General features: G+C 47.9%; 1 protein-coding gene across 3 annotated transcripts in view; it reads right to left on the minus strand.

Annotated features, from left to right (window-relative positions):
- Positions 1-2,477: 2,477 nt before the first annotated feature.
- Positions 2,478-27,421, minus strand: part of DHX35 (DEAH-box helicase 35) — a gene marked incomplete at its 5' end in the record, with an annotated part of 63,603 nt that continues 38,659 nt past the window's right edge. The window contains 10 exons of one of the 3 annotated variants that reach the window (XM_080813714.1): positions 2,478-3,747; positions 7,681-7,792; positions 9,974-10,045; positions 11,698-11,779; positions 14,933-15,062; positions 16,600-16,677; positions 18,356-18,450; positions 20,206-20,301; positions 22,420-22,474; positions 25,196-25,320. In XM_080813714.1, the coding sequence (XP_080669840.1) occupies positions 3,703-3,747; positions 7,681-7,792; positions 9,974-10,045; positions 11,698-11,779; positions 14,933-15,062; positions 16,600-16,677; positions 18,356-18,450; positions 20,206-20,301; positions 22,420-22,474; positions 25,196-25,320 (890 nt within the window). In that variant the 3' untranslated portion in view covers positions 2,478-3,702. Of the gene's footprint in view, positions 3,748-6,276; positions 7,793-9,973; positions 10,046-11,697; positions 11,780-14,932; positions 15,063-16,599; positions 16,678-18,355; positions 18,451-20,205; positions 20,302-22,419; positions 22,475-25,195; positions 25,321-27,421 lie in introns of those variants that run through there. The other 2 variants (XM_080813716.1, XM_080813715.1) reach the window with 2 other exon arrangements.

The raw sequence follows: 27,421 nt of genomic DNA on the forward strand, positions 1-27,421 counted from the left end.
GAGTAAGCCCAGTAACGCCAGATACTGAGAAAACCTCACTGGATTCCAAAACAGAAAGAAGCAGGAATTAAAGAAAAGGCTAAAATAAGCCAGCTGAAGGCAGAATGGTAAGTCCATAGTCGATCCTGCCCTCAGTGCCCCTGGGGTCCAGAGGGAAGGGCAGGAGGCAGGCAACCGGAGCTACTTTTAGATCATGTAAATGTTCGTCCCATGAGTCTGGGGCCAGTGAGGAGCCTGGTCTGGACATCCGCATTCAGAGCCACTGTCCGGGCCACGGTCAGTGGACCAGCTCTGGGCAGAGCCACGCAGGGCCTTTGCCCAGCTCTGGAGATTCTGGGGCACCACCGCTGGGACCCTGCCACCACACTGACTCCCTCGTGAACATCCCGGCCTCCCTGGCTTGCTCACTGCCTTCCATAGAACCCAGGTAGGGGCTGAAGCCATGTCTGCCCCGGGGCCTGGGAAAAGTGCTGCCCTGGGATCTCTTCTTCAAGCAGGGAGACAGCCTGTTTGAACAAGCACAGTACCACCCAAGAGGGCACAGGGTAACAGCTCCGTGATTCACCAGCTAGCGGAACGTCACCCTGGCTTGCCGTAGGGAGCAATGACCACGAGGACACAGGGGCAAGCCCTGCCGTGCACACTCCGGCTACTCACCCCAAGTGGCCAGCTGTATGTGAAACGACTGAATTGGCTATTTCCAGGTTCAATGGCAGAAAGATGAAACTGACAGGGAATCCAGAGTTCCACACCCTGTTTCAGCATGAGTTGGAAGGCTGAGGAAAAATCCAGATGAGTCACTGGAGAGTGGAAAATATCTGATCTTATCTAAAGGTGAGGTAAGGGATGTGGGGGCCGAGACCCGCTAACTTGAATCCTTCCAACTATGTAAATGTGGGTAGTCTCCCAGCTGCTGCAGAGTTCACTAGAAAGTCAGCTGCTTGGCAAGGCAGATGCACACGGCCCCCCACCTCACTGGGAGCTGTGCTGCGTGGTGCTCCTGTCACCAGCAGGGCCCCAGTCTGTGTGGCCCACAACCCGGGGGCTCCCCGCCTTGGTGATTTCGTCAACCGGTTTTCATTTTTGTTTTGGATTAGTTTTTAATGGGGAGACTACTGTAGGATTATTGGAATTATATTTTTCCAGGGAAAACATTTCCAAGGTACCATCTAATTATCATCACCATTTTCCAAAAGAAAGAAAGTTTAGCACCAGGGAGGAAAAAAAAAAAAAAAACTAAACCCAAGGAAAGACTTTGACAGTCTAACTTAAGCTTTCCGAAATGCTCACTACTGCATGTTCCTCATCTTGGAAGGGCAGTCAGGTAAGCTGTGGTGCCCCCACCACCACCACCACCACATGACCCCCATGAACTCACTGACCAGCCCATCAGCACTGGGCCCTGCAAAGCACAGCTGAGAACAAGCTAGAAGGCAAGGGGACCCTAGACTGAGGGAAAGTAGCACCCAGCACATGCAGTGCTAACATGGGACCTCAACAGACGAGCACAGAGCTGGGGTCATGCATCCCGCCAAGTTCACAGCCAAAGAGAAACATTCAGCAGCTACAGGACAGAGGGAGCAGAACATGAGCACGATCTACATCCACTAGGAAAGGGTCTTGTTGTGGGGAAGCCTCTTCTGGGTGCTGCCCTGGCCTCCAACACCACCTTGGCCTCTGCGGTCCCTCCTGCTGGGTGGTTCTTATCTGCCTGTGCGGTCACATGTCAGCAGCAGACAGGTCGGGCGCCCAAGCATTTGCTGACGGACTGAGTGGGCAGCACTGGCCCACCCTCGGGAGACCAGCTACAGGAAAGAGCTACTGGCAGAGAAAGTTCCATCTCAGGCCTGCGGGACACCACCACCTTCCCCTCCCCCCGTGCTTTCACACCAGCTCCTCTCCACTCTCCCACCGGCTTCAAACGAAGGCATCCCAATGCTGTCGGAGTTTCACTAAAAACACCTGAAAACCAACGAGGAGCCTGAGGCAAGTGGTCTGGCGGAGCTCTGCAGGGAGACTCTGGGGAGCCAGGCGATCTGGCCCTGTGGAACCAGGCCAGGACGTGGCTGGCTGACGAGGCTGTGCACTTGTTCACACACAGGAAGGGGGCCTCAGCCAGGCCGGGGCTGTGAGGCTGCAGCCTCTGAGAGTGAAGACCCCTCTCCACCCGGAAGGGCTGCCCGCAGGAGGCGGAGGCGCCGGGGCCAATGTGCTGGGCAGGATCCAGGCTCTGGGGCAGAGGTGACACCATGCTCCCTCCCGTCTGCGCGCAGCCCCCCTCGCCCAGCCCCAGCTGTTGGCTCTCCCGTTGGGGATCTCCAGTCTCACTGCAGAGGGTGTGGACCCCCGTACCTTTTCCTTCTCCCACTCCCACAGCAGCTTATCACAATCAGCCCTGGTTCTAAATTCACACTTCACAAAAGTAAGTGTTTCGGACCTCTCTACGTTAAGATCCCAATCAGAAACCGGCAAAAATTAGCACCTCTTTAGGCCTTTATTTAAACGGCATCCCATGGTTTGCTCCATGAGCTCCCAAGGGCGGACGGCCGCTGGTCTTGTCCACGGAGCCTCAAAAGCTGCCGTGGCACTGGAACATGAGGCTTCTTAGCTAACATCAGGCCCACTCGCAGAAGTCACTGGACCATCTTAAAATACAGACCACAAGTACCATGGGTGGGAGGGAACACATTTACTTGAGGTACAAAGGTTTACTATTAACAAGTTATCACTATTATTATTTACATGTTTACAAAATGGAAATAAAAATGACATACATGTTTGGTGCCAAAAGTGGCACATCCAAACTAAGATCAGTACAAAAATAAAGTTTCAAGCCACGTGTTTTTGAAATAAAGCTCACTGAAACAGGGGAGAAACCTGCATCACTCATGTGCTGAAATACAAATATCATCCCCATGAGGACACCTAGGGGCAACGATGGAACTAGTGCCTGCTGAGAGGGCGTCTGGGTTCTCGCCGAACCCAAGCAAAGAAACAAAAAACAAATAGACAATTTATGTTCCTGAGCTACAGAAGCTTAGAGCTTCTAAACGGTTGTGAATTCCTGCGGCAGAAGGCTCCCGCCGGGGGTGAGCAGAAGAGCTCACCAGCGTTCAGCTAGTGGCGGCGTCGGGATGCGGTGTCATACGCGGAGAAAGCGAAGCCTGCTTGTGAGACAGAAATCCTTCGCTAACCGAGAACAGTGCACATGAGTCCCGCCTGTCAGTCACCAAACCTTGTGAGCCTCCTGCTCATTCCACCCGGCATCACAGCTGGGGCCCCGCCAGGGCGAGCGAAGGCAGCCCCGCACAACCCCCGCACACCCCGCACACGCTCCAGGCCACAGCGGCCAGCTTTCCTCCCCGTGCCCCACGAAGCTGGGCCAGAACCGAGCGCCGGGCAGAAGTGGCATGCTAGGTCGGCAGGAGCACTGCATGAACAGACAGCATGGCCCTGCCTGTCCCCGCTCTGCCTGGGTGCAGTGTGGCGGGGGGCCTGCCCCTGTGCAATCTCCCCGGGCTCCCAGCAAGGAGCGCAGATGCCGAGGGGAGCGGGAAGGAAGGGGCTAACGAACGGGCTGAGGCCCACTTCAGAGCAGCGGGAGACTCCACGTGAGCCGGGGCTAGCTCGCCGCCCAGGGCCGGGAGACCACAGTGTGGAGGAGAGGGCGCCAAGTCCCCTGTGGATGCAGCCGAGCTCTGCTCACTGGTCCTGGACCTTGGCCCTTTTGGCTTTGAGGGACAGGTGCTGCAAGAGAAGAGAAACCATCAGCATTAGGGGTCGCTCAGACAGACAGACTGGACTTCAGCAGGACCCCCACATCAATGACCACGCCAGCACAGCCCTCTGGTTCACGTATTGTCGGCAGATGCCGTGCCCCTCAGAAAGCAATGTGGAGAGGAAAAGCCCAAGGAACCAACAAAGACGATGGGCATTCAGTAAGGCCCAGCAGCCCAAGGCCCAGCCTGGCATGGCCGACCCTGGTCACCCAGGGCTCTGTGGGAAGGTGTTGGTGGGACACGCTCTCCCTCTGCGCCAGCCCCTAGGACAGCATCAGAGCCAAACCCCTGAGCTCAGGGGACTAGGCTCAGGCTGGACATCACCTCATGTTTCTACGAATTTCTTGCAAATGGTCAAGGAAAGGTACCCTCCCCATAGGAACAAGGAGACCCATCATTTCACCAAGCACCTCCGTGTGCAGGCACATGTGCTCGGGGCCCTGGTCCCCACAAACCACTGGCAAATGCACGTGAGGGAAGACACACAGGAAAAGAACACGTCCTAGTGCCACCCTTTCCCTTCAGAAACACCACTCCCCCGCCAGTATAAAGAACACAGGATGCATAACCTTATAATCACGGGCATCAGATAACAGCCACTTGGGGATACAAATATACTTTATGTTCTAAAATAATCCCAGAAGTGCTAGTAATCCTAAAGCACTAGTTTAAGGCAGAGTATGTAAACAGAAGCTTTTAATAACGGACCTCTGTTCACTGACTGAGGTATACCGAGTACCCCCTCATAATCATAAGCAAACAACCAAGAGACACCCTAGCATGCAGCGGAATTGCCACATGAGGGCCTCCCAAGCTGCCTGCTGGTCCCTAACATGCTCGGTGCCCAAAACCTGCACACCCACATGGGCTGAGACAGCAAGGCCACTGCTGATGGGGAACCATGGGCCCTGGAAGGACACAGGGTGCAGGAGACATAACACACTGTCCAGAACCTGTACCCAATGACGGAGGGAATGGGACAGGTGTCTCGATGAGCTGCAGGAAGTCCCTTTCTAACCGCGTGTGGGGGAGAAACAACCAGTACAGGTTCTTGCAAAGGCCCCAGTTAAGAGGGTTTTGTCTAGATCCCAAGGACACCTCTGAGAATCAGGACACAAAATTAAGGACTAGAAGGTGACTCCCTGAGCAGGCCACCCTGTTCCCTCCAGCTGGGAGTCTTGCGGCATTTCCGTCATTTCTCTCCTCCCTGCACTTTACCCGAGAGGACCCCTCCAGCTACCATTAGGCACTCCCAGCCCTCGCCTGAGCATGGGGCTGATGTCATCGTGCCTGTGCACAGGGCCATTTTTGGTATTCGTTTCTTAGAAGAATCCAGAGTATAAACACAGCCGACTCTGGACCATTTCAGGCCTCCATACAGGGAGAGAGTGATACTCAGAAAACAATAGCAATGGAAAGTCACCCACAGTCCCAGGAACAGCGCCAGGGACCCTCTGTGGGTGGGGGGGGGGAGGGATGGGGAGACCATGGGTTGAACAAAGGAGCGTCTACCATACATGGGTGGCCAGCGTAGACCTGCAGGGCTCTTGGGGAACTCCATTCATTCCAGACAAGTTAACAGTACAAGTACCTTTGGACTGTTTAGGTAAGAAGGGGCCAAGGTTCTTGAGGGGGTTCAGGGCCCTCGCCCTGTGAAGCCGTGGCACCAGATGACTTGTAAGATCCTGGCATCTCTAAAAATACTCTGATCACAGGCTGTGATCGGAATGCATCATGAGCGGAACAACAGACATCTGGAGAGAAGAGACCAATGCAGAAATCTAGGATTGTCATTTTCTTCGGATTCCCGGGGCTATTTGCTCTAACTTGGTGGGCCTGAACTGCGGTTTTGAGATGAGAAGGGAAAATGACTCAGCCTCTAGGTTAATCCTGTTCTCCAAGAGTCTAAATGGATGCAGGACAACTTCGGGTTCACCCCCCCTTGAATGCTTGCATCCTCCGGCCTGAACCACCAGCGTCTCTCGGCTTCTAGCTGGCGGTTCCCCTCACTCCTCCTGGACTTCGGAAGTCCGCTGCTTCCCACCTGAGAGGTTCTGGGGGAAAGACACTCTCTCACTTGGGCTGTGGTCTTGTCAGCTCAACGCCGCACAGACGACACGCTCGGAATGTGACTCCGTGCCTGCGACTGACCTGGTTTCCAGCTGAAGCGTCTGTATGAGGATATGTGAAGAACCATACAGGCTTGAAATACTTTTCATTTGATTGGATACGATTTAAATACTTTGAGACGGTTTTAAAAGGACAATTTCCCCTAACATTGGAGGGACGAGAAGAGCCTTCCATTTAGGGGGTCATGACTCAAATGTTTCTAGGAGCTAACAAATCAAAGGGCTGCGGCACCCAGACAGCGTCACTCACAGTGAGCAGCCATTCCCCGGCCCCCGCTAATGGCTGCCAAGCAGTAAGGTGGGCCCAGTCCTGGCAGACTTTCTTTAAAAAAAAAGATTTTTATTTATTTATTTATTTATTTGAGAGAGAGAGACACAGCCGGAGCAGGGGGAGGGGCAGAGGGACACGCAGTCCTCTCACTGAGCAGGGAGCCCGATGCAGGACTCAAACCCAGGATCCCAGAGAAGAGGATGTGAGCAGAAGTCAGCCGCTTAACAGACTGAACCACCCAGGCGCCCCTAGTGCTGGCAGACTTACCATTTCTTTTGAGAGAAACCTGAAATCCGTATTTCCTGTGAAATCTCTCAATTTTTAAACGCACCCATCAATCCAAGTTTTGGGTTGAAAACACTGCAGTCTGGTTACAAGCCCTGATGAAGGAAGAGGTTTGGACTCCCCTTTCTGGGGTAAATAGTCGTAAAACTGAACAAAGTAGCTGAAGCAACTGTTTTCCAGCACTGGGCATTATACAGCACAGGCAGTAAAAAAAGAAAAAAGAACTAATTCAGACTACAGGACACAACCAGCAACGTGGCAGACTTCAATCTGACCGTATCAATAATTGCATTAGGAGTGATTGCACTAAGCACCCCAATTAAAAACATGATGCAGACCAAACGGAATGAGTCAATGGAAGTTTGTGAGTCCTGATTTACCTGTTCTCACGCCAGCCTTCCAAATATAACCACCACTCCATTAAAGATCTTGTCAGAACAATGTATGGCTTTCCCCGCCCATCCCAAGGAACAATTTTTTCTGTGAAAACGAAGAAAACCAAACTATGCGTTCCCTCCATAAGGCTCACTACCCTGCTGGTCCCCCACGAAGGCCTGCCACTGAAGAGTATGCACAGAACGCTGACGCTCGGCAGCACCCACCAAGGTGCAAACCACCTCAGGCGTAAGCTTGCACACCAGCTTACGTTCTTGGTGAGGCCATCTTCATCAGAGAATATCTGTGCCACTCCGTGTGAACATAGTCCAAAGTGTGACAGAATTTCTTTTGAAGAAAGAAAAAGCAGAGGGGGAGAGGAAGAGCCAAAGATACATTCTTCTTTTTGTCTTTTAAGTTGGAGGGATATATTTCTTTTTTTTTTTTTTTTTAAAGATTTTATTTATTTATTTGACAGATCACAAGTAGGCAGAGAGGTAAGCAGAGAGAGACGAGAGGAAGCAGGCTCCCTGCTGAGCAGAGAGCCCGATGTGGGGCTCGATCCCAGGACGCTGGGATCATGACCTGAGCTGAAGGCAGCGGCTTTAACCCACTGAGCCACCCAGGCGCCCCGGAGGGATATATTTCTAAATGCACTTCTCTATGAGCAAATGGTATAGGGCTTTCACCCAGAATGGGGGAGAGATATGGGAGCGGCCTTTCCACCCCACGCACTATTGGGGGGACGAAATTGAGGGCATGAAACTGGAGAATCGATGTGTACTTAAAAATACAAAGAGGCAGCTAACAGGTGTTTTGAGGGATAGTCTCTTGATCCTACCGTTCCTTGTTGATAGAAGTGGGGAGCCAGCTCCAACAGCCAAGCGGATTCGATAGCAGTCACGTCTCTCATGTAATACTTGGAGGTCTGTATAACTTCATTGTAGATAACCCTAAAAGCAGGAGAAAACAGGAATTTCCTATACCTTATGGTGAGAACCCAGAACCACAGCAAGCAGAGCTGGCAAGTTTTCCCCTTTCCCGGAGACCTCCTGTGTGTACCAAAAGCACTTTCGCCTCGTGACCTGACTGGTGGGTAACGTGCTCACTTTACAGGGGAGATCAGCCTGACATCACTTCCAGAACATCTCACTTCTCGGTGCAGGACCCTTCTGGATTCTCAGTCTGTATTTACAGAACTCTCAACAGAGCAATGACTTTATTACAAAATGTAGAAAGAGAAGCGAAGGTTTGCCTGATTCTGAAAAGGGATGGAAATTAACTGCAAAGAGACACTAGGAACTTTTTAGAGAGTTGGAAATATTCTACATCTTACTTGGAGAGCGGGTGACATGGGCATACACAGCTGTCAACACTCTCACTGTACACGAATTATACCACTACTTATGGGAAAACAGGAGAGGTGGGGGCCTTGCCTGAAGCTGAGGTAAAAGACACCAAAAAGCCAAGAAGATAGTGTCAAATCCCCAGATTTTTGAGGGCACACAGTAGACAGTCATCGGTTTCTGAGCTATCTGAAGTGCTGACACAGGGCTTCCCTAATAACGATAAACACCCGGTCACACTGCCACTGTGCCCTCCTCGAAGCCAGCAAATGATCAGCTGCTGAAGGTCAGACCGAATGAGAGGGAGGGGCCCTCTGCAGAGGCCGGAGGGGAAGGGTGCTCCCTTGGCACCCTGAGGTGATGGGGCTGCTTCAGGACTGGCTCTATTCCGCCACGCTCTCTTTGCCCTTCAGGGCTCGTTAGGAATGAGGCAGGAAAAAGAAGTCTCCCCACTTATGCAACTTCCGAATTAGTCAACCCAAAGTCGGCCAACCCTTGGGAAAGGATCTAGAACCGAGGTTTGCTTCCCTCTTCCAATCACTCGGCATGCTGATGGACACAGGGCAACATTTCTAAACCCAGAACTGACTGACCACGTCTCGCCCAGCTAAGCAGCTTCTGGATCTGCAGGCGTTACAGGATAAAGTCTAATCCCTTGTCTCGGGGAAAGGGTCTCAAACTTTACCACCCATCAGAGCCACCTGGAGGGCTTGTTAAGACGGGACCCCACTCCCAGTTTCTGAATTCAGAAGGGCTGGGCCCTGGCCTGGACATCTGCATTTCTAATGGGCTTCCAGGTGATGCTGACGCTCGCCTAGAGTCCACACTCTGGAAACCACTACTCCAGGGTGCCAAGGACCTCCCAGCGGACCCTTCTGCCTCTCTTGCTTCTACCATTATCTTCCCTCCCAGGCCCGTTCGCTCTCCTCCGCCTTCTCCACCAATCTGTGGGGAAGAACCAGTTATTGTTTTTAAGTTTTCCAAACCACTGTGAGAGCAGTACCTTTCTAAAACACAATACAAATGAATTGCTAGAAAAAATGAGATTCTAAGAAGACAGACAAAAGGCAGGCTCCAATTTTTTATCAAATTGGACAGACAAAAACTTAACCAACAGAGGTGCTATTAAAGGTCTAAATGCCTCCTCTTGTGTGCACCTCTCTTCCCTCACAGGCACAGTCCCAGACTCACCCCCCATCACCCACCACCTCGGGCTGGCCTGCGCCCGCCGCACCAGGGACTCCCCACTTCCCAGCCAGGAGGTTCCCTCATCTTCCCGCGGCTTCGCTTCCGCGAAGTGTGTACTCCCTGCACCTCCTTTTCTGATTGAAAAGTCCTGTCTGCAGGCCCCCGAGCAAATGTCATCTCGTCCACGAAGCCACCGCTGACTCTCCCTGGCAGGTGACACAGCAGGCCCTGTGCCTTACACCCGCCCACCCCCCCAGCAGGCCCTTCTCCTGAGCTGCTGGAATGTGTCTGCATCTGTGTCTCCATCAGGCCTGTGGCCCGGAACCCCAATCCGCCTCCACATCGCTGTGCCCAGTGTAGGGTTTAGCACCTAGTCTGTGGGTGAAGATGGAAGTTGTTGAGTACATGAGTGAGGACAGGAGTTATCACCATTTGCATAAGGAAATCTGGTAAGAGCAGAAATTCTGTAGATGACTCAGCATAACAAAGTCGACAAACATGTATGCCAGCTGCATGCCAGGCCTGAGGACCCAGGGATGAACAAGAACCAGGCCTTGCCTTCTGAGCAGTTACAAGGCTCAGAAGCAGGCGGTGCCTTACCAGCGAGGCGGCTTCTCTGCGTAGAGGACCGAGGCAGGGTGGATATGTAATTCATGATCGTCACGGATAGTCCTTGCAAAGAGAAGAATTTTATCCGCAGTCAGTCTGAAATACTTGGCGTGGGACTCTCCCACAGATGTGTTTCATATTATCAAAAACTGCATGCAGGTGGTACTTCAATCGAACAAACTATTCTCTCCATCTTCTCTAGTGCCCTGAATGTCCCCTCACCCACTGCCACCCCAAAGTCAAGAACAAATCATACAAAAAAACAGCATGTGGCTATTCAGGAAAAAAAACATGGAAAATATATACTGCTCTGCCCATGTTCATGTTTATCTTCCATACACTCTCTTTCAAAACTATCTCCTTAGGGGTGCCTGGGTGGCTCAGTGGGTTAAAGCCTCTGCCTTCGGCTCAGATCATGATCCCAGGGTCCTGGGATCGGGCCCCACATTGGGCTCTCTGCTCAGCAGGGAGCCTGCTTCCCTTCCTCTCTCTCTTCCTGCCTCTGCCTACTTGTGATCTCTGTCAAATAAATAAATTTTTTAAAAAATTAAGAAAAAAAAAACCAATCTCCTTAGGGACAGAAATAATACATAAGGTTACCTGTACAAACTTTCCTATTAAACAAAATTAAATAGTAAAGATAAAGGCTACGGGGGATATAATAATAGGGGAAAAAGAAAGCTCCGTATTGGACTATCCATTTCTCTAAGATAATATTCCAAATGTCGACTCAGATTTGATTCAATTTAAATCAAAAAGTAATTACCCAGCACACAACTACTGGTAAGCTCAGATCACAAGAGAGCAGCAACAGATTAGGATGCTGCTGCCCAAACCCTAATTATGGGGTGTTGCTGTGGGTGCATTAGGGAAGCGCCTCGAGCACCAAGATCGAGCTCATCTCCAGCTCTGTGATAGACCAGCACCCCAGGGTCCTGGCTACGCCAGGCTGGCCTGAACTGATCAACACTGAACTTCTGCCTCAAAGGGACTGACTGACCATGAAGCCGACTTCCCCTCCGAAAACAGGAATGTATTATTCTTGGAGGGGAAAAGGCTCATGACAAAATAATATATGGAGGAAATGCAAAGAAAAGCTGGGGAGGAAGCCTTTGGACAGCTTCCATATGAAAAGAACAGATGCATTTTTAAACAGGCTCGGGTGACACTCTGGACCAGAACAAGGCACAGTCCTGAGGTTATTAGGAGGGCATGGATGACCAGGGATTTTCTGCTCAGAAAGTGGAACTGGATGAAACAGGCTTCGGTCTGTGGCAGGCGGCACATCCAGCACATGAAGAAACACTTCCCAACATCCAGAGAGCAACTATGGCCACAATGTCCTACAGGTCTCTAGAAACAATGAAATGCCAACAGCCGGGGTTGTTTCTCCAGGAAAGAGCATCTCTAACGGTCCTTTCCATTTCTCTTCTTCCATTACTAGAATGGAAATATTTCCAGCCTCCAGGCTTATAATTATCATCCTTCCACAACCTACGGATGAGCTGAATATTTGAGAATCATTCCCATCAACTTAAGATATTATGCTGAAAGCTATGTAGTTAACCTCAACTCATCTTTGCAAGGAGGCAGGAGATAAAGAAAACCTATTTAACTTAATTTCTGTACTTTCCCAGCACATCAGCTTTCTATGGGGTTTGGATCATTTTTAAGATTTCTCTTTTGGCAAAGGACTTCACAAAGTATTGCATTACCTATAAGCTCCAGTAGAATGAAATCTTGCTGCATTCGCAAAGAATCCTGAAACAATGCACCTCAGGACTGGATCTGGATCACCTGCACGAGGCGGCAAACAGAGTGATGGGTGAGCCCCTGGCCTGCCCTACGTTCTGCATGCTCAGGCCGGTGCTGTGAGGCTCCAGCCCAGGCTGCATCAAGCCGCAAACTTCCCCTGAACCAGCCCCACCAGTCCCACACCTCCTGATGCTGGATGCTGGCCCTGGCAACATCTATGGCTGTAGAAGGAAGCATACCAGATTGTTCCTTCAACTCGGGATGCCCCAACCCCACCTGGCCACAGGGTGACAGGACCAAGGTCAGGCACCAGAACCCAAGACAGCACACCACAAGTGGCCAGGACCCCAAGAACTTTTTTAGGAAAAAACCTTAGTGTTTTTTCCATAAGACACAACATTACAACATTATTTCTGTTGTAATAAGCTATAGCACGTAATTCTTTACAATTTTTCAAATGTCCCATTTTAATTGGTGTGTCTGTATTGCTACAGTAAACATCTTCAAAGGATAGAGCCCAACCATATGTTAGATGATTTTCGCAGGAAACATTCTAAGTGATTATGCAAAGAATAATGCCATGTGTGTGGCTTACAACATAGGACATTCCATCAATTCTAAGACTTACCCTTTTTTTCCCCCTTTAAGTTACTGAAATCAGGACAGCATTTTGTAATTATAAACGGCAATACTTTTTTCCTAGTGGTACACAAAATAATGGTGTGCCTTACGAATGATGGCATCTTAGAGCCAATGAAATACAGTATCTTGGTAAATAAGTTTCCAAAAGGCAGTATAATTTATTAAGCCATCAACAGTACACAAGAATGTCAGTGTCACCACATTCTTACTGGCAATGTTTTGGCTAAAAGGTACCCCTTCTACTGCACATTTATCAATGACTATGTGTGCTTTTTCTTTTTTTTTTTTTGAAACCAGTATTTTTTGTAAGCATGCTAAATGAACTCATTCTATAATAGAGTTTTTAATTTTTCATCTCTTATGTCTGCTAAAAATACTTTTACTATTTGCTTTTTCTTTAACATCTTAGAAATTTCAAATTTGGGGGCGCCTGGGTGGCTCAGTCGTTAAGCATCTGCCTTCAGCTCAGGTCATGATCTCAGGGTCCTGGGATTGAGACTCGCATCGGGCTCTCTGCTCGGTGGGGAGCCTGCTTCCCCCTCTCTCTCTGCCTGCCTCTGCCTACTTGTGATCTCTGTCTGTCAAATAAATAAATAAAATCTTAAAAAAAAAAAAAAAGGGAAAAGAAATTTTAAATTTGTACATAATTTACTGTTTCCACGATTTTCTCTATTGTTTCTCAGCAAAGAACTGATAAATCTCAAATCTACATTTCTAACCAAGGTCTGATCCAAGATTCAGTCTCTTCTCTCTAACTGCTACCTAAAAGAAACTTCTATGTAGAACACACATTCTTATTAGGGTAACACTGCTTCCAAAGGGATGAAAACTGGCTCTTGGGCAGGGAAGGGGCAGATCTTAGATACTGCAATGGCTGTGGCCCAGCAAGGCCCAAACCTGCCTTACAAAATCTTATTTTCCCTCATGTTTAATTTCTCTCATTTGGAAGAATTTAAATTTAATGTCACTTTTCTCCTGAGTGAGAGGCTGATAATGCAAAACAGGTTAAGAAACACAGATGGAGAAATAAGGCTGTCATCTGCTAGGTGACAAGCACTAAATCAACTTCTCCCCCAATCAGCCGCCTTTGGAAGCTTCCCATTTCTATCAATGACAACAACTTTACCCAATCACCCAATTTCAACTCTCCCCTCTCCTGGGAGCATCTTCACTCGTCAGAATTCTGAGCATCTAATATGCCCCTCACCCCGAGCACCTGTCTCCACAGCTTCCCTGCCCTGTGCTTGCTAGGGCAACCCTGCTGCTGGACTGAACCTGACCCCCACTCAAGGCCTGCTGTGCGACCTCCCAGGCCCAGCCCCGCTGGGCTCCCGCCTCCCTGCATTCCTATCACATCCGCACTCATCTGCCTCAAGCACTGATGGGTCTACTCCTCTAACTTCAAAGGGAACTGAAGACCTCACACCGTAGGACTCAGTCTACCCGCATCAGTCTCTCCCTTTCCTGCACTGTTTTCTGAGAGTCAGAACCATGTCTTGGCCATTTTGTAATCACGTGCTGTTAGGAGAGAGGCAAAAATAAGGTTGAAGTGGCAGGAATGAAACTGCCCGAGTCCAACTTCTGATTCCACCACACACTCGGCGTGTGACCTTTAGCAAGTTTCTCTTTGCCTCTTCGCCCACTGATCTCATCTATCAACAGGGATACGAGAGGCACCTAGTCACTGGATCGGTGTGAGCACTAAATGAACTCACAGCGGACACGCTCAGCACACGGCTGGCCTGCTCTCGGCACTTGGGGAACGCTAGCAGGCACTCATAGTGTCAAGGGTGGCAGGGCGCCAGGCATGTGGCTGGCCCTCGATGGGCAACGGCCAAGTGAATGAGCAGAGGGGTCACCCTTCAAGAGCACAGGTTATAAGCCACACAGAACTGGATCAGCTGAAGCAGCTGTGCTGTCCTGAATGCAACAAATTTCTCCCTAGGACTTTACAACCCATCTGTAAGGTAAGGAGAGTATCACCCACACCACACAAAGTGTCCCTGTGACACCACACCTGCCGTGGTGTAACCAAGCATGTCCTCAGTTAATGGCAGTCACGGTCACAGCCAGAAGCCAGCGACCACGGCTTACGCAGCACTCCTGTCTTATCCTAAGTACTACTGAGGCTCAACACACAGACTTCATGAGTCATGTCTGCATTTGAATGTAAAATCTAATTTATATGGTAGAGCCCTAAATACTGTGCACTTAAAAGCAACTTTTCTTGCAAAGCCTACATGCAGAAATTAATAACTACGTAACATGCAATGATGTGAATGCTAATGATCCTGAAGTCTTGTCAGGGCTTGTCAATTTTTTCTTCTCCACTAAGAATAGCCCTAAGAAATACAAATGGACCTCCCTGGAAAAAACAAGTTACTTTTTATACGCTCAGCTTTGCACCGACACAGGCAATTCCATATGTGCCCAAAGGAGGTATGGAGCATGCCATGCCCTCGCACCAGCCTCGCACGGACCATCTGCGAACACATATCAACAGCACAGAACGGGGTGTCGCCGGGTGTGAGAGGTGTGAAAGTTTGCTCTTACCTTCGCTAGATTTCTTGGGCACTTGAAACTTGACAAGAAGCTTCTTCAACTGCTCTCGTACTGTCGCCGCTCTGACAAGACCCTTGTAATTCAGGAAATGTTCCTGACACCACTGAGAGTTTTTATTGTGCTACAGGGCAACCCAGACAGAGGAGGAGTGAGAGAAACGCAGACAAGTTCTCGACCACGGCTACACTGCAAAGTGCACTGTTTCCTCTGTCCCCCTTTGCTTACTCAGTGGGACAAGACCTTCCCGTCCTGGCCCCGTTCTGCCCCGTGCTCCTCAACAGATGCTGACCGCCACACATACCATCTGACTGCTCTTTTGTCTAGCTTCCCGTGCCAAAGGGCAAAGGAGAACTTCCTGACAGTTACTTTCAATCTGAAATACCCACCCAAGTGGCGAGTTATCAGAAAGAACCACCTCCCTGTGGGTCCTTATAAATTAACTTTGTAAATCAACTTTCTGTGAGTTCATCATTGTAGGAGACTACAGGTGCGCAATGACACTTGCCAATTTAGAAATAATTTGCAAATGACTACTATTTATCCCCAACATTTAATTTTTCTATCAATAGTACTTAATTTTATTTGACATTCTTAAGTAGGATTATTATGTCTTAGACTAAATTACTGCTGTGGGGATGTATCTCTGAAATTCTACTCCCAGCCAAAAAGGAAAGCATTTTGAATAAGAAAATGTCATCCACAGATTTCCCAAGAAGGCGACTATACACTAATGTGGTATAGACGTGCGCCTGCCTTCCACCGGCAGAGCGAGCTTCAGAGTGCAGAGGGCAAGCTGCGCTCGTACAAATGAATTTTACCTCCTGTAACTCATAACTCATGATCTCAGTAAGAGATCAGGCTTTTCTGAAGACTGTTCATTAGCTGAATCATCTCCCTTAGATCTCCGGTGAAACAAAAACCTAGTAGTTCTCCTCTTCTAGAAGTATTTAAGAAACAAATACAAGATTCCTAAAATCAGAAATATTTAATTCCCCCTCCCACCCTTTCCTCTACATAAGAGTTTTCTTACAGTTTTCATCTTTAGAACTCTTTTTCAGCAATTTTTGGTAAGACTCTTAAGCTGTATTATTTGCTTAGTTTTACAAAATGTTAAAAATGTTACAGAAAAACACAATAAAAATTAACACTGTCTATGGCTAAATCCGGGTAGGGTGAGTGAACAGATGCGGTCCTTACCACACGTCCCTCACGGCGGGTCCCCGCTGGAGGTGTGGCGGCTGACACAATCTCAAAGAGACTGCTTTGAAGAATTCAACTCCACACCACACACTCTTGGCCTCAACTTATTTGGCAGAAAATAGAACAGGACTTGCTACTCAGATGTCTGCCAGTGCTGTCCAGCAGCACTGGTGGGCGTGAGACGGTAGGGAGAGGGGGCAGGCCGAGCCATCAGCGTGCTGCTGGCCAGCCACATCTCCAGGCAGGGGACAGCAAGGAGCAACTCCTATGTTCTTCCAGGCAAAATCATATCACAAACCGAAGCAGGGGCCCCACCCGTGGGTTACAAGTACTGGCAATAATCTAACAGAGAAATGCCGAGGTCTCCCGGCCATCGCTTTATAAACTGATCTGGAACCCTCACTCCTAGATCACCCTGAGTTGGGTGAAGGGGCCTTTTGAGTGGCAGCTGTACTTACTTTGATAAACGCTTCATACACGTTGAGCATCGTGAGATGATCACCCTCTTCCACAGCAAATTTTCGGTGCACTCGAATCTGGAAAGAACAAAGCAACATTTAGAAGTCAACTCCCGTGAGCCTCTGGTACTGGGTGGTAACACTACAAGCAGAAGAGCTCATGGCTTGCAGAGTCAGAAACACCTGGTCTGTACCCGGTCTGTACCCGGTCTGTACCCGGTTTGACTCCACCAGCTCCCCAAAACCTCAGACTGGTAATATACCCTTTCTTGGCCTTAGCTTCCTTATCTGTAAAATCAGGATTATTAAACCTATCAAGACTGCTGCGGGATTAAGAGGATTTACTCTCACACCTGCCAGAGGTATTAGGGAAGTGTCAGTGTTCTTATCTCTCTCCTCCTCTACCCAGTCCATACCATCTCTTTCAGAAGAACCTCCACCCACCCCCCACACCGCAGCCCCTAGAAGAATGCATGTTCCGGGAGGGCAAGTGGCCAGCTGTCTGGCACGTGGGAGACAACTTTGTGTTCAGAGGCGACCACCACCCACACAATCCTTTCAGACCCCATCCCTCAGTTTTCCTTTCTATATGATCCTGGGCAACACCATCCTCTCCTCACAAGTACGAGAACTCAGCACATACAATACATAAGTAAGCAAACAAATTTACTTAGTATCTCTAGAATTTTCTCTTTGCATCAAATATCACATAATTAAAGCCTACCTACCCACCTTCCTGCCTTCCGTCCGTTCCTTCGTTAACAGGTATTCCCGGGACACTACCAGAGGCCAGGGGCTGTTCTAAGCATTTGGGATATAGCAGTGAATGAAGCAGCGGTGGGAGCAAAAACCAAACAAGCCAACAAGCCAAATATGGTACAGCAGGTGGGAGGAAGGCCTAGGGGAGAACACAGCAGAGGAGAGGCCAGACCGGGGAGGGGAAACACTATAATTCCAGACAGTGGTCAGGACCTCAGGTTCCTCATCTTGAAAACAAGGCTGCCTACTCTGAGGGAGGACTGTCAGAAAGCTTAACAGAAAACCAAACAAAAAAGGGAAAAAATGGACATAACACCAGGCACAGAGGCTGGAAAATGTAATCTATCATGTTACAACTGTCAGGGAAGAAGACAACCACCCATAAGAAAGTCTCTCTCCCCACCACAGGTCCAAGTTCCACTCCTGAGTGTGCAAGGCTGCCGCTTCCCACTCCTCCAGCAGGAACCAGCCGATTCCACCCTGGCCTGCCTCTGTCAGTGCGCCTCGCCTCCAGGGTGCTCTCCGTAGCCTGATTTCTCTGGAGTACCCCTCCTCTGCCACCAAAATCAGCCTGCCGTGCCCAGGCACTGCTTCTTACATCACTAGTGCACCACCCAGCTTGCTACCAGAGGGGCATGAAGGCCTGTTTCCCTTATGCGGAGATCAGCAGGTCACAGTTATGACCGGGGGCTCCAGACTATGAAAGGCAACTGCCCCACGGTTGTGCAATCACGAACGTGAGTTACATAACCTTTCTGCACCTCCACCTCTAAAGATGATGAGAATAGTGTTTACCTCCCAGGATTATGGTGAAGACACAGGGGAACATGACACACATAAAATGCCTGGCACAATGTCAGGCACATGGCAAACACTCAGAATGCAAGTGGGTCCCATCTGCACAGCCCTGTCGTCAGCAGTTCCCGGAGAGTTTCAACAAGGGAAGCCACAGTCGAAGAGACTGGTATGAATGGCTGGGGGAAAAGGCTAGACTTACTGCCTGAGACTTCTGGTTTGAGGGGACCACAAAGATATTCTGGATTTGCATCATGGCTGCAATGCTTAGAATTTCCTGAGAACAGCCAAAATTTCCTATAAAACAAAAAGCATGTTGAGTTCAAACATGTACTATCAATGAGAAGTGAAAGACATTTCGTTACTTTCCTTATACCATACTACAAACTAAAGTCATATATGTATATACAGTTTGATTGTTTAAGTTTGTAACATATCAACACTTTACCCTTCTGAATGTAATGTCCCACGTGTGGGCCCAGATGAACAGAGGCCCAGGAGGGTTCTGAGAACTCCGGCTATGCACCATGGTGGGGCCAGAGGAGCTGCGTCACTAAGGGCGGGTTCACTCCACACCTGTTTCCTACTCTCAATGGAACAGCTAGGATCCTGGCCAAAATCCGAGGGGGAGTGGGGAGGGATGCAGAGAGTATATGGGTTGTGTCCCTTCTGCAGTATCTCTCTTCCTGGACCATTCTCAGGGCTCACCTGACCTGGCAAGCCCCAGGCACACCTAAACCAGGGCAGCCCTCCTCGGGCAGTGGCTGCTCACACCTGGAACAGGGTCTGCAGCCATCAGCATCCAGGGCACACTGGACGGTGACAGCGAACTGTCCCGTCCGTCCTCCTCCCCACAGCTTCCAGCCTTGTGACTGACGCGCGTCCCCACCCCAAACTGAAGAGTCCCATTTCTCAATTAAGCCTGAGGTCATCCGGGTGTTTCAAAACTAAAGCAACCTCTCACCACGCTTAGTCTGAAATACAGCTCTGTAAATTGCTAGTGAATATAAAAGTTAGCCAAAAGCAAGAAAAAATCCTAATTGCCTTTCCTGGTCGAGGTGGTGGGTAGATGATTCTGACTTGACCTCTAACTTCAGAACTTTAGCCCCTTACTCCCATCCTCACAGACATCTGAAGGCATCAGGGAAGCTGGGCCCCTTGCGTGCTGGTGGTGGGAGTAGAAAGGGGTGTGACCTCGGGAAAATAGTACGGTGAGGCCTCCAAAAGTTAAACATAGAATTATTGGATGATTCAGCAATTCCACTGGAAGCACACACCCAAAAGAAGGGAAAGCAGGGATTCCAACAGACGCTTCTACGCCAGTGCTCACAGCAGTCTTATTCACAACAGCTGGAAGGTGGAAGCAACTTTTATATTCACTAGTGTCCATCGGCAGGTGAACGGCACACACAGGGAAATACTAGTCAGCCTTAAAAGGGGGCATTCTGACACAGGCTACACCACGAGTGAACCTTCGAAGACAGTACGTCAAATGAACTAAATCTCTCACAAAAGGGCAAATATTATAGGATTCCGCTGAAGGGAGGTTCCCAGAATCATCAAATTCATGAAGACAGAGTAGGAGGGTGGCTGTAAGGCCGGTGGGAGGAGGGAATGGGGAGTTGATGTTTAATGGGGACAGAGTTTCAGTGTGAAAAGATGCAAAAGTTCTGGAAATGGATGGTGATAAAGGCTGACTGACAGTGTGAGTGTACTTAATGCCTCAGAACTGTACACTTAAAAATGTTTAAAATGGTATACTTCATGTATTTTTTATCATAATTTAAAAAAAAAAACAAAACTTCCCTGTTTAAAAAAAAAAAAAATCAGGCGTCCGTTCTAGGCCCCCAGGAAAACAAACACAAAGTGTCTCCTGAATGAATTAATGGTGATTTACACAGATTCCCCAGTTAACAACATGCCCCAAGTCAGACAGCGTTAGAGGAAAGCTCCTTCACTACACAGAATATATCATGCCCTCTTCCCCAGGGTGCACAAAATTCAAACAGCTAATCCTGACAGAATCAGTGAGAATTACTGGTCTCCACCTACCTGATTCAAGCAGCATTTTTGCAAACATGGGGTTCAAAGGAAACTCTGCGATTCTCATGCCAAGAGGTTCAGTTAGGCGACAGTCTTTGTCCAGACCTGCCGTAAGAACAACAACAGAAATCAGAAGGCGTGTACCTTCCGTTGGAAGATATACGGGTACCAGGAGGATAAGCGACGATGGACGCTATGAAAAGGTGTCCAAAAGATGAATCTCGCTACCAAACTCAATCTTACATCAGAATGCTCTTACATTAAAAGAAGAAAAGACCCACTCTGAGCTCCTGAAAAGCCAATTTTGAAAAACTGACACTTCGCATAGCTTCTATTCAAGGACTTCATTCCCAGGAAACAGCCCTGCAGCCTCCTCCTGCTCCCCACTCCCCTCCCCCACCCCAGAGACTGCTCCTTCCAAGTGCAAGTGCAGATGTCCCAGAAGGGCATCCCGCACCCTCCGCTCCTCGCACATTACAAGAGCAATTACAAGGCCAGCGACTACAAATCTCAATGTCTGCCCAGACCTCTCCTGGGTGCCAGCACCAGAACTATTCATCCAGCTACCCCCTGGGCAGTTCAATGAACTGGGTGGACTCCAATTCCCCATGTCCCTCCTTGCCCCTGTGCCACTGGCCAGTATTCAGGTATGGGATCCCGGAGCTGCTGCCATGCAGACTGTTCCCAAGGCATGCCATTAAAATACATGCTGCAGAGCTCAGAGTAAGACGGGAAAGGTAATTTCTCTTCAGTTCCCATATAATCATCTCTTGGAAGGTGATAATTCAGCTTGTAGCTGGAAATTAAGCTGGGTGGTTCCGCTTGCCTTCTCCGGCTTACTTAGGGCAGTAAAGAAATAGAAAATATTTTAACTTTCTGTTGCATTAGAGGTAAATCAATCCAAATGAAAAACTTCTCTGTTGTCAATGTTCTCTCATACTCATTACAGACAACCCCAGGAAACCTTGCTTTCAGGGTCCTACGACATACCTGAGAACAGGGATGGGAACCTGTTCGGCATACACTCACTCTGGGCTGACCTGACTCAGACCCACATAAAGGCCTTCTAAATCCATCTTTTAAATCAGTAATTGGCTATTCCTTTGGGGGGAAGTATCACAAATGTAATGAATGAAGATGGACCCCATATAAAAAACTTAACTCCAAAATGGATAAGGATACTATGTGGCATATCCAATCCAAGAAATGCTGTATTATTCAATAAAAAGGAATGAAATATCAACACATCTACAACATGGATGAACCTTGAAAACATTGGCTGAAGGAGAGAAGGCCAAAAGACCACAGATGATATAACTCTGTTTATGAGAGATGTCCATAATAGGCGAGTCTATAGAGATATATGAGATCACTAGTTGCCTGGAGTTGAGAGAAGCAGGGGAAAGGGAGTAAGGAAGGAGCACTCATGGGTACAGGGTTTCTTTCTTAGGTGATAAAACCGTTCTAATTTTGGGGTGATGGTCATATAACCCTGTGAATATACTAAATACCGCTGAACTGTACACTTTAAATGGGTAAATTGCATGGCATATGAATTATGCCTCAACAAAGATGTTAAAAACAAACAAAACAATCTTAAAGGACAAAACCTCTACCTAAACTTACTACCAAACCAGACAATATGTTCGTTTGGGGCAATATTCACAGAAGGCAGGTACTTCCTGAGCAGGTGAATTCAAGGCTACAGTTTTCTCTATCTTAGAGAAAACAGTACATTTTTAAACAATAGAATAAAGGTTCTTCCAAAACACAGTGTTTCCTTGCCCCAAAGAACTCCATGGGCTAGTTATCGACCCAATTCTCCACAGGGAACTCCAAGAATGGAATGAGCGGGGACAGGAAGAGAATGCTGAGCCAGAGATTTCAGGATGGGGTGGAGAGACTGAGAAACAGGCCTGAAGAGGTAACATCCAAAATACTGGTAGGGAATCTTCAAGATGTCTTTCAGGAGTGAGGCTCTAACAGCTCCTGATGTACCAACATGCTTTATAAGTTCATTGCCATAACTGGACTTCATGTACTATTAATCTAATTATGGTCCCACCTTTTTACATCCATGAAGCTTAAGGGTTGTTAAGAGGATTATATATATGGGGAGAAGCAGTCCCATCCCTGAAGATACTAAGAGCCCGACCGTGAATACAACCAAACCAGTATCATCTATAGTAAGCAGATGAGAGAACATGTAAGAGACAGGCATACCTCCCAGAGCATAGAGTAACTCCAACGCTTGAACCATCGACTGGGCTGGGGGTGGCTGTAAAAACATAAGAATCCTCCTGAAGTAATTTCTCCAGGTAACAGACATGAAATGTGACGATTTCCTGCTCAAATCACTCTTCCCTCTTATGTCTCCCCATACATCCCAGCCTCCGTGCTTGTATTCACGTTGGTGCCCTTGCAATGGCCTTCCTCTCCTTCATAGCATCCTTACTGCTACTGGGTCTTCAATCTCAGCTTGATTAAACTCTGCCCCTTGGAGCCCTCCCTTATGCTCCCCTCCACCAGAAGTGATGGGTCCCTACTTTGAACAACCTCCCTGTTTTCCTACACTCTCATCAGACACTTCTGACTTTATCCTTCAACCTTCTATTCCAGCAACCCTGGTGGGTAACACTGCACCGCCCAGAGCCCGGTGCCAGGCCTTCCCCCACAGGGGGCAACTGACACGCACGGAATCTGAATTCTGAAGAGAGAGAATGCTAGGCAATCTGACATTAGTTAAGCAAAGCTGCTACTGTGACCTTCAGTGTGATTATCTGGTCCAAATCACAGCTCCAGTATTTTCACCTAAACACACACTGACTAGTATGTCTCCCTGGCCTCATCTGATTTGGGACCATATGTGAACACTGTTTTAACACAATTGGAAGGACTGCATATGTATAGTTTTAGTTTGTTTTTCTGTATGGTTTTCTGGGGGGCTTTTTTGGGTTTTTTAAGCCCAGAGGAACTTCACAGTGATTACTTGGGATGGCTGCATAATAGTTCAACGAGGTCACACTCCGTAAAATACACAGTCCTTTTCAGTTCTTTGCTACTTGAACTAATGCTGCTAAATAAACAAAATTATATGTGGTCTCTGATTCAACTGTAAAAAAAAAGAAAAAAAAAACACACAGTTTCAGGGAGAAAATGACATGAAGGGAATATATGAAGATGAATTTGTACATATTTTCCTCACTCTTCAGTTGTCCAAAAGTTTATGATTTTCACTATTCTATATTCTATTTAAAAATTTAATATACAATGATACTATAAACATGATCACGCTATGTATGTTCTTTTCTTCTTTTGAATTATTTTTTCAGGAGAAATTTCCCTAAGAAATACCAGGAGTTCCTACACCTCATAAAATAATGTCAGAAAGCCATCCGGAACTGAAGCAGAGTACAAAACCACTTTCCCAAACTATGTCGGCTTTGGACTTTCTCCTTTTTTTTCATGTTTGATCCCTTAACTGATGCGAAGTGGTACCTTTCAGCTATTTCAATCTACACTCATTTCTCTTCTGGAGAAGCCAAACATGTTCCAATGTTTGTTTACTATTTTGGCTGCTTCCTTTCCTTTGGCTCTTTCTTCCAGTGGATATTTATTCCAAATGATGCGTGAAAAACTGCATTTTTCAAGATGCTGATATGTCATTTTTGCCATTATATGTTTTCCTTTCATCTTAGATGGGAGGCTTTTCCTAAGCTTTTAATTTGTATATACTGTTTATCTTCTCTATAATTTCTTGCATACACCAATAATCAAAGAGTATGTTTTTTCCATACTTATGATAAACACACAGTTGTTTTCGTTGGGAGAGAGACTGGCATTTTCTATTCCTTCATTCACCTAGTTCGTAATGACATATATGACATGAGGGACTTTATTATCTGAGAACCCAGGCTCATCACACCATGTAACAATGCAACTGGGAGAGAACAAGAATTAAAACACTAATCTTCAAATCATAAAAATTCAAGAAGAAAGTAAGACTGAATGTTTACTAACTGACCTAGAGGTGGGGAAGTGCTTCATAAGGACAGGAGTAACAGAACAAATCACAGAAACAGAGACAGGAAGATTTCACCATGGAAATACTTATAATGTCTGCGCATTAAAATAAATAAATAAATAGTAAAATACAAAAAACTAGAAAAGCATTTCCAAAAAATACTACAGACAAAGGTTAATGTCTAATTAATTAAAGGACTCTTAAAAATCACAATAAACACTAATTCTAACAGATAAATGGCTTCACAATTCGGAAGAAATATAAAGTGGACAATAAATGGGGTTTTTTTAACTGTCCTTCGAGAAATCAAATAATAAGGTACAGATATTTGTCCTCCCTTCCTTTCCTGACATCAATCAAATTAGCAAACCTCTAAAGAAAGTAACAGGGCATGACGGGGGCACAGTGCATGGGGCAGAGTGTGCTGCTGAAGCTTACAGTGGTTTGGCCACACATCAAGGATGTCCAAAACGACTATGGCTGTTTGACCCAGTAATTCCCCTCCCAGGAATGAGCCTCAGGAAATAAGCAGAAAGGTGATCAGCCCTGAGGACGTCCCCCGCAGCTCTGCCGCAGCCCTCCTGGCACCCCCAGCAGTGACACTCCCTCACGTAGTCCTCCGCACACTCGCCATCCCGGATCTCCCCACCTCCTGACCTGGTGAAATCCTACTTGGGTTTCAGGTCTCACTCCACCCAAGACCAGCCGGGCTGGGGGCCCTTCCTTTGTCCCTCAGAGCAGTGGACCCACCCACGGCAATTACCCACTTACTTGTCACCCCCCGGCAGGCAAGAACAGGAACTGTGTCTGCCCTGTCTGGCCCTGCATCCCCATACCCTTCACGGGGCCTGGTGCAAAGCAGGCACATGACACATGAGCTAAGTGGAAATAAAAAAATTTTTTTTAGAAAGTGATGCATTCTAGCTAATGTCCCGACATTCGCCCGTGGGCATTCCGGACAGAAGCGGGACTTACCGACATAAAGTGGAACCTGAGGACGTTGTCGATCCCGAGCGCTTTCAGCTGGAGGATGACAGGTGCCAGATTGCTACGCTGCATCTCAGGGACGGTACTCTGAGGCAGCTTGTCAAAGGCTTCCTCTGAGGATAAGAAATCAAAACTGCTTGGGGTCAAATGCCACAATCAAACGCAATCATTATGCCCACAGGACAGTTTTACTTCTCTAGTGAGAGGCTCGAAGACTCTAGGAGCAGATACCACGACGCGAAGTTGTTTCATATTTCGAAAAGACCGTTCCATTTAAAAAGTACCTTAACCTTAGCAGTTTCTATCTTTATGAACAACATATCTTTACAGAAGTCTGTTCTTTTACTTTAGGATGCTTTTTTAACATGCTTTTTGTGAGAACATGAAATCAAAGTCACAGGTATGTGCTGGATCACGACCAGCACCAGGTCCCACGACCTCAGCTTGGGGCTGCGGCAAGTCTAGAAGGCAAGAACCGTACCTATAAGCAAAGAACAGTCTCAAGTAAATCACCAAAATGGTAACCAGAATATAACAAACGAGCCAATCTTATAAAGAGCAAATATTGTCCAAATCTAACTTTTTTAAAACCAACGAGCCAGGCCCACAACACGTTCAGAATCTGATGCTGCCCCAAACAGATCAACGAAAATGTTCATGGGCCCCCTCAGGAACAACAGGTGACCTCCCACAGAAAAAAGCACGAGGCACAGAAGTGCCAAGATGGGAGAGGCAGAAAAGGGGATAGGGAGGAAGAGACCTTGGAGGCCTTTTCATAAAAGCCTGACAAACAGGGCGGTTTGGTGGGGGGCGGGGGGGGGAGAGACAGGGAGAGGGAAGAAGGGATTAAATCACTTTTGTATATATTCAGAAAGCTTATGGATTAGACAGAGAATGCTCCACCCACAAAATCCCTCTCACGTCAGTCAATATTTTAACTGCGCACACCCTCCTCAAGACGAGGCTGGCCCAACCTCCATGTAGATCGTAAGGCTTTCGTTAACTAGAGAAAGGAAACAACAAAAAAAGCTGTCATGAAGAAATAGCACTTATCACTGAAGAATTTTTTCAAAAAGGTTGTGAGCGAACAGACAACCGTGTTGTGAGGATGGACTGACAGAAATGACCACAGGCACGGGTCTAACTGGGAGGTGCTGAAGAACAGGCAGCAGCAGAAGTTCCTGAAGTTTCTTGAGTTGCAAGAGCATCTTGGGGATGGCTTTTTAGTAGAATAGCCACATTTTCCAAGCACACTGCTGACAGAGGGAGAAGCAAAGTTCTGGGATACCAGGACAAGCCTGCTAAGAAGCCACTCACAGGAAGCAGGTGCTGCTCAAGAGTTAGTGACGTTCAATTAAACTCTACTGAAGACCAAGTATGTGAGGCCCTGGGCCAGGAGTGGCAGGAGCAGCCTCCAGAAGCTTCAGTGATATGAAAGGGTCTGGGACCACGACCAAAAACAGTCCCCCCCAAGGCTGGGTCCCAGTGAACAGTCCTCCTGAAGGAGGATGGAGGCTCAGGGAATGAGGAAGCAGTCACTGCAAAAAGGCATGTGAGGTCACTTCAAGAGGGAGTTGTCATCTGAGAGAGGATCTGAAGGATAAGGGGGATCTGCTGGGCAGAGGGAATAGCCCAAGGAGATGTATCAAAGATACGAGATGTGGAAAAACAGAAAAGTAAGTTCAGGAAGGGCAGAGTGTAGCTGGGATGGGGTGTAGGGCATGTATGTGGACAGTGGGGTAACATAAGCCAGGAAAAGTCCTGCAGGGTTTTGAGAAACAGCCCAGGGTCTGAGCAGGTGGCATCCTGCTCAGGATTCCATTCTGTGAAAGCTCACGTGGAAGCCAGTCAGCCAAGAAAGCCTACGGGCTGGATGCTAGTGCACCCCATCACTGTCAGGGGGACCCTACCCAACCCCACTCCACTAAACTGCTCCTGCTAAGGAGGCCAGTGACCTTTCAACCAAATCGACCTGCCTGTTTTTAGTCTGCATTCTGTGACTTTGTTTCTTTGGAACACGAGGTAACCCTGGCTATTTCCTCTTTAAAAATAGCCTGACTTTCTCAAAAAGTTCAACACAGAATTACTGTATGACCCCACAATTCCACTGCCAGGTATCTGCTCAAAACAATTAAAAACACGCATTCGAAACACACATTTTCATAGCAGCAGCTATTCACAAAAGCCAAAAGGTAAATATAATCAATTGATGTA

Source organism: Martes martes (assembly GCF_963455335.1).
Source record: "Martes martes genome assembly, chromosome: 9".
Classification (NCBI taxonomy): domain Eukaryota; kingdom Metazoa; phylum Chordata; class Mammalia; order Carnivora; family Mustelidae; genus Martes; species Martes martes.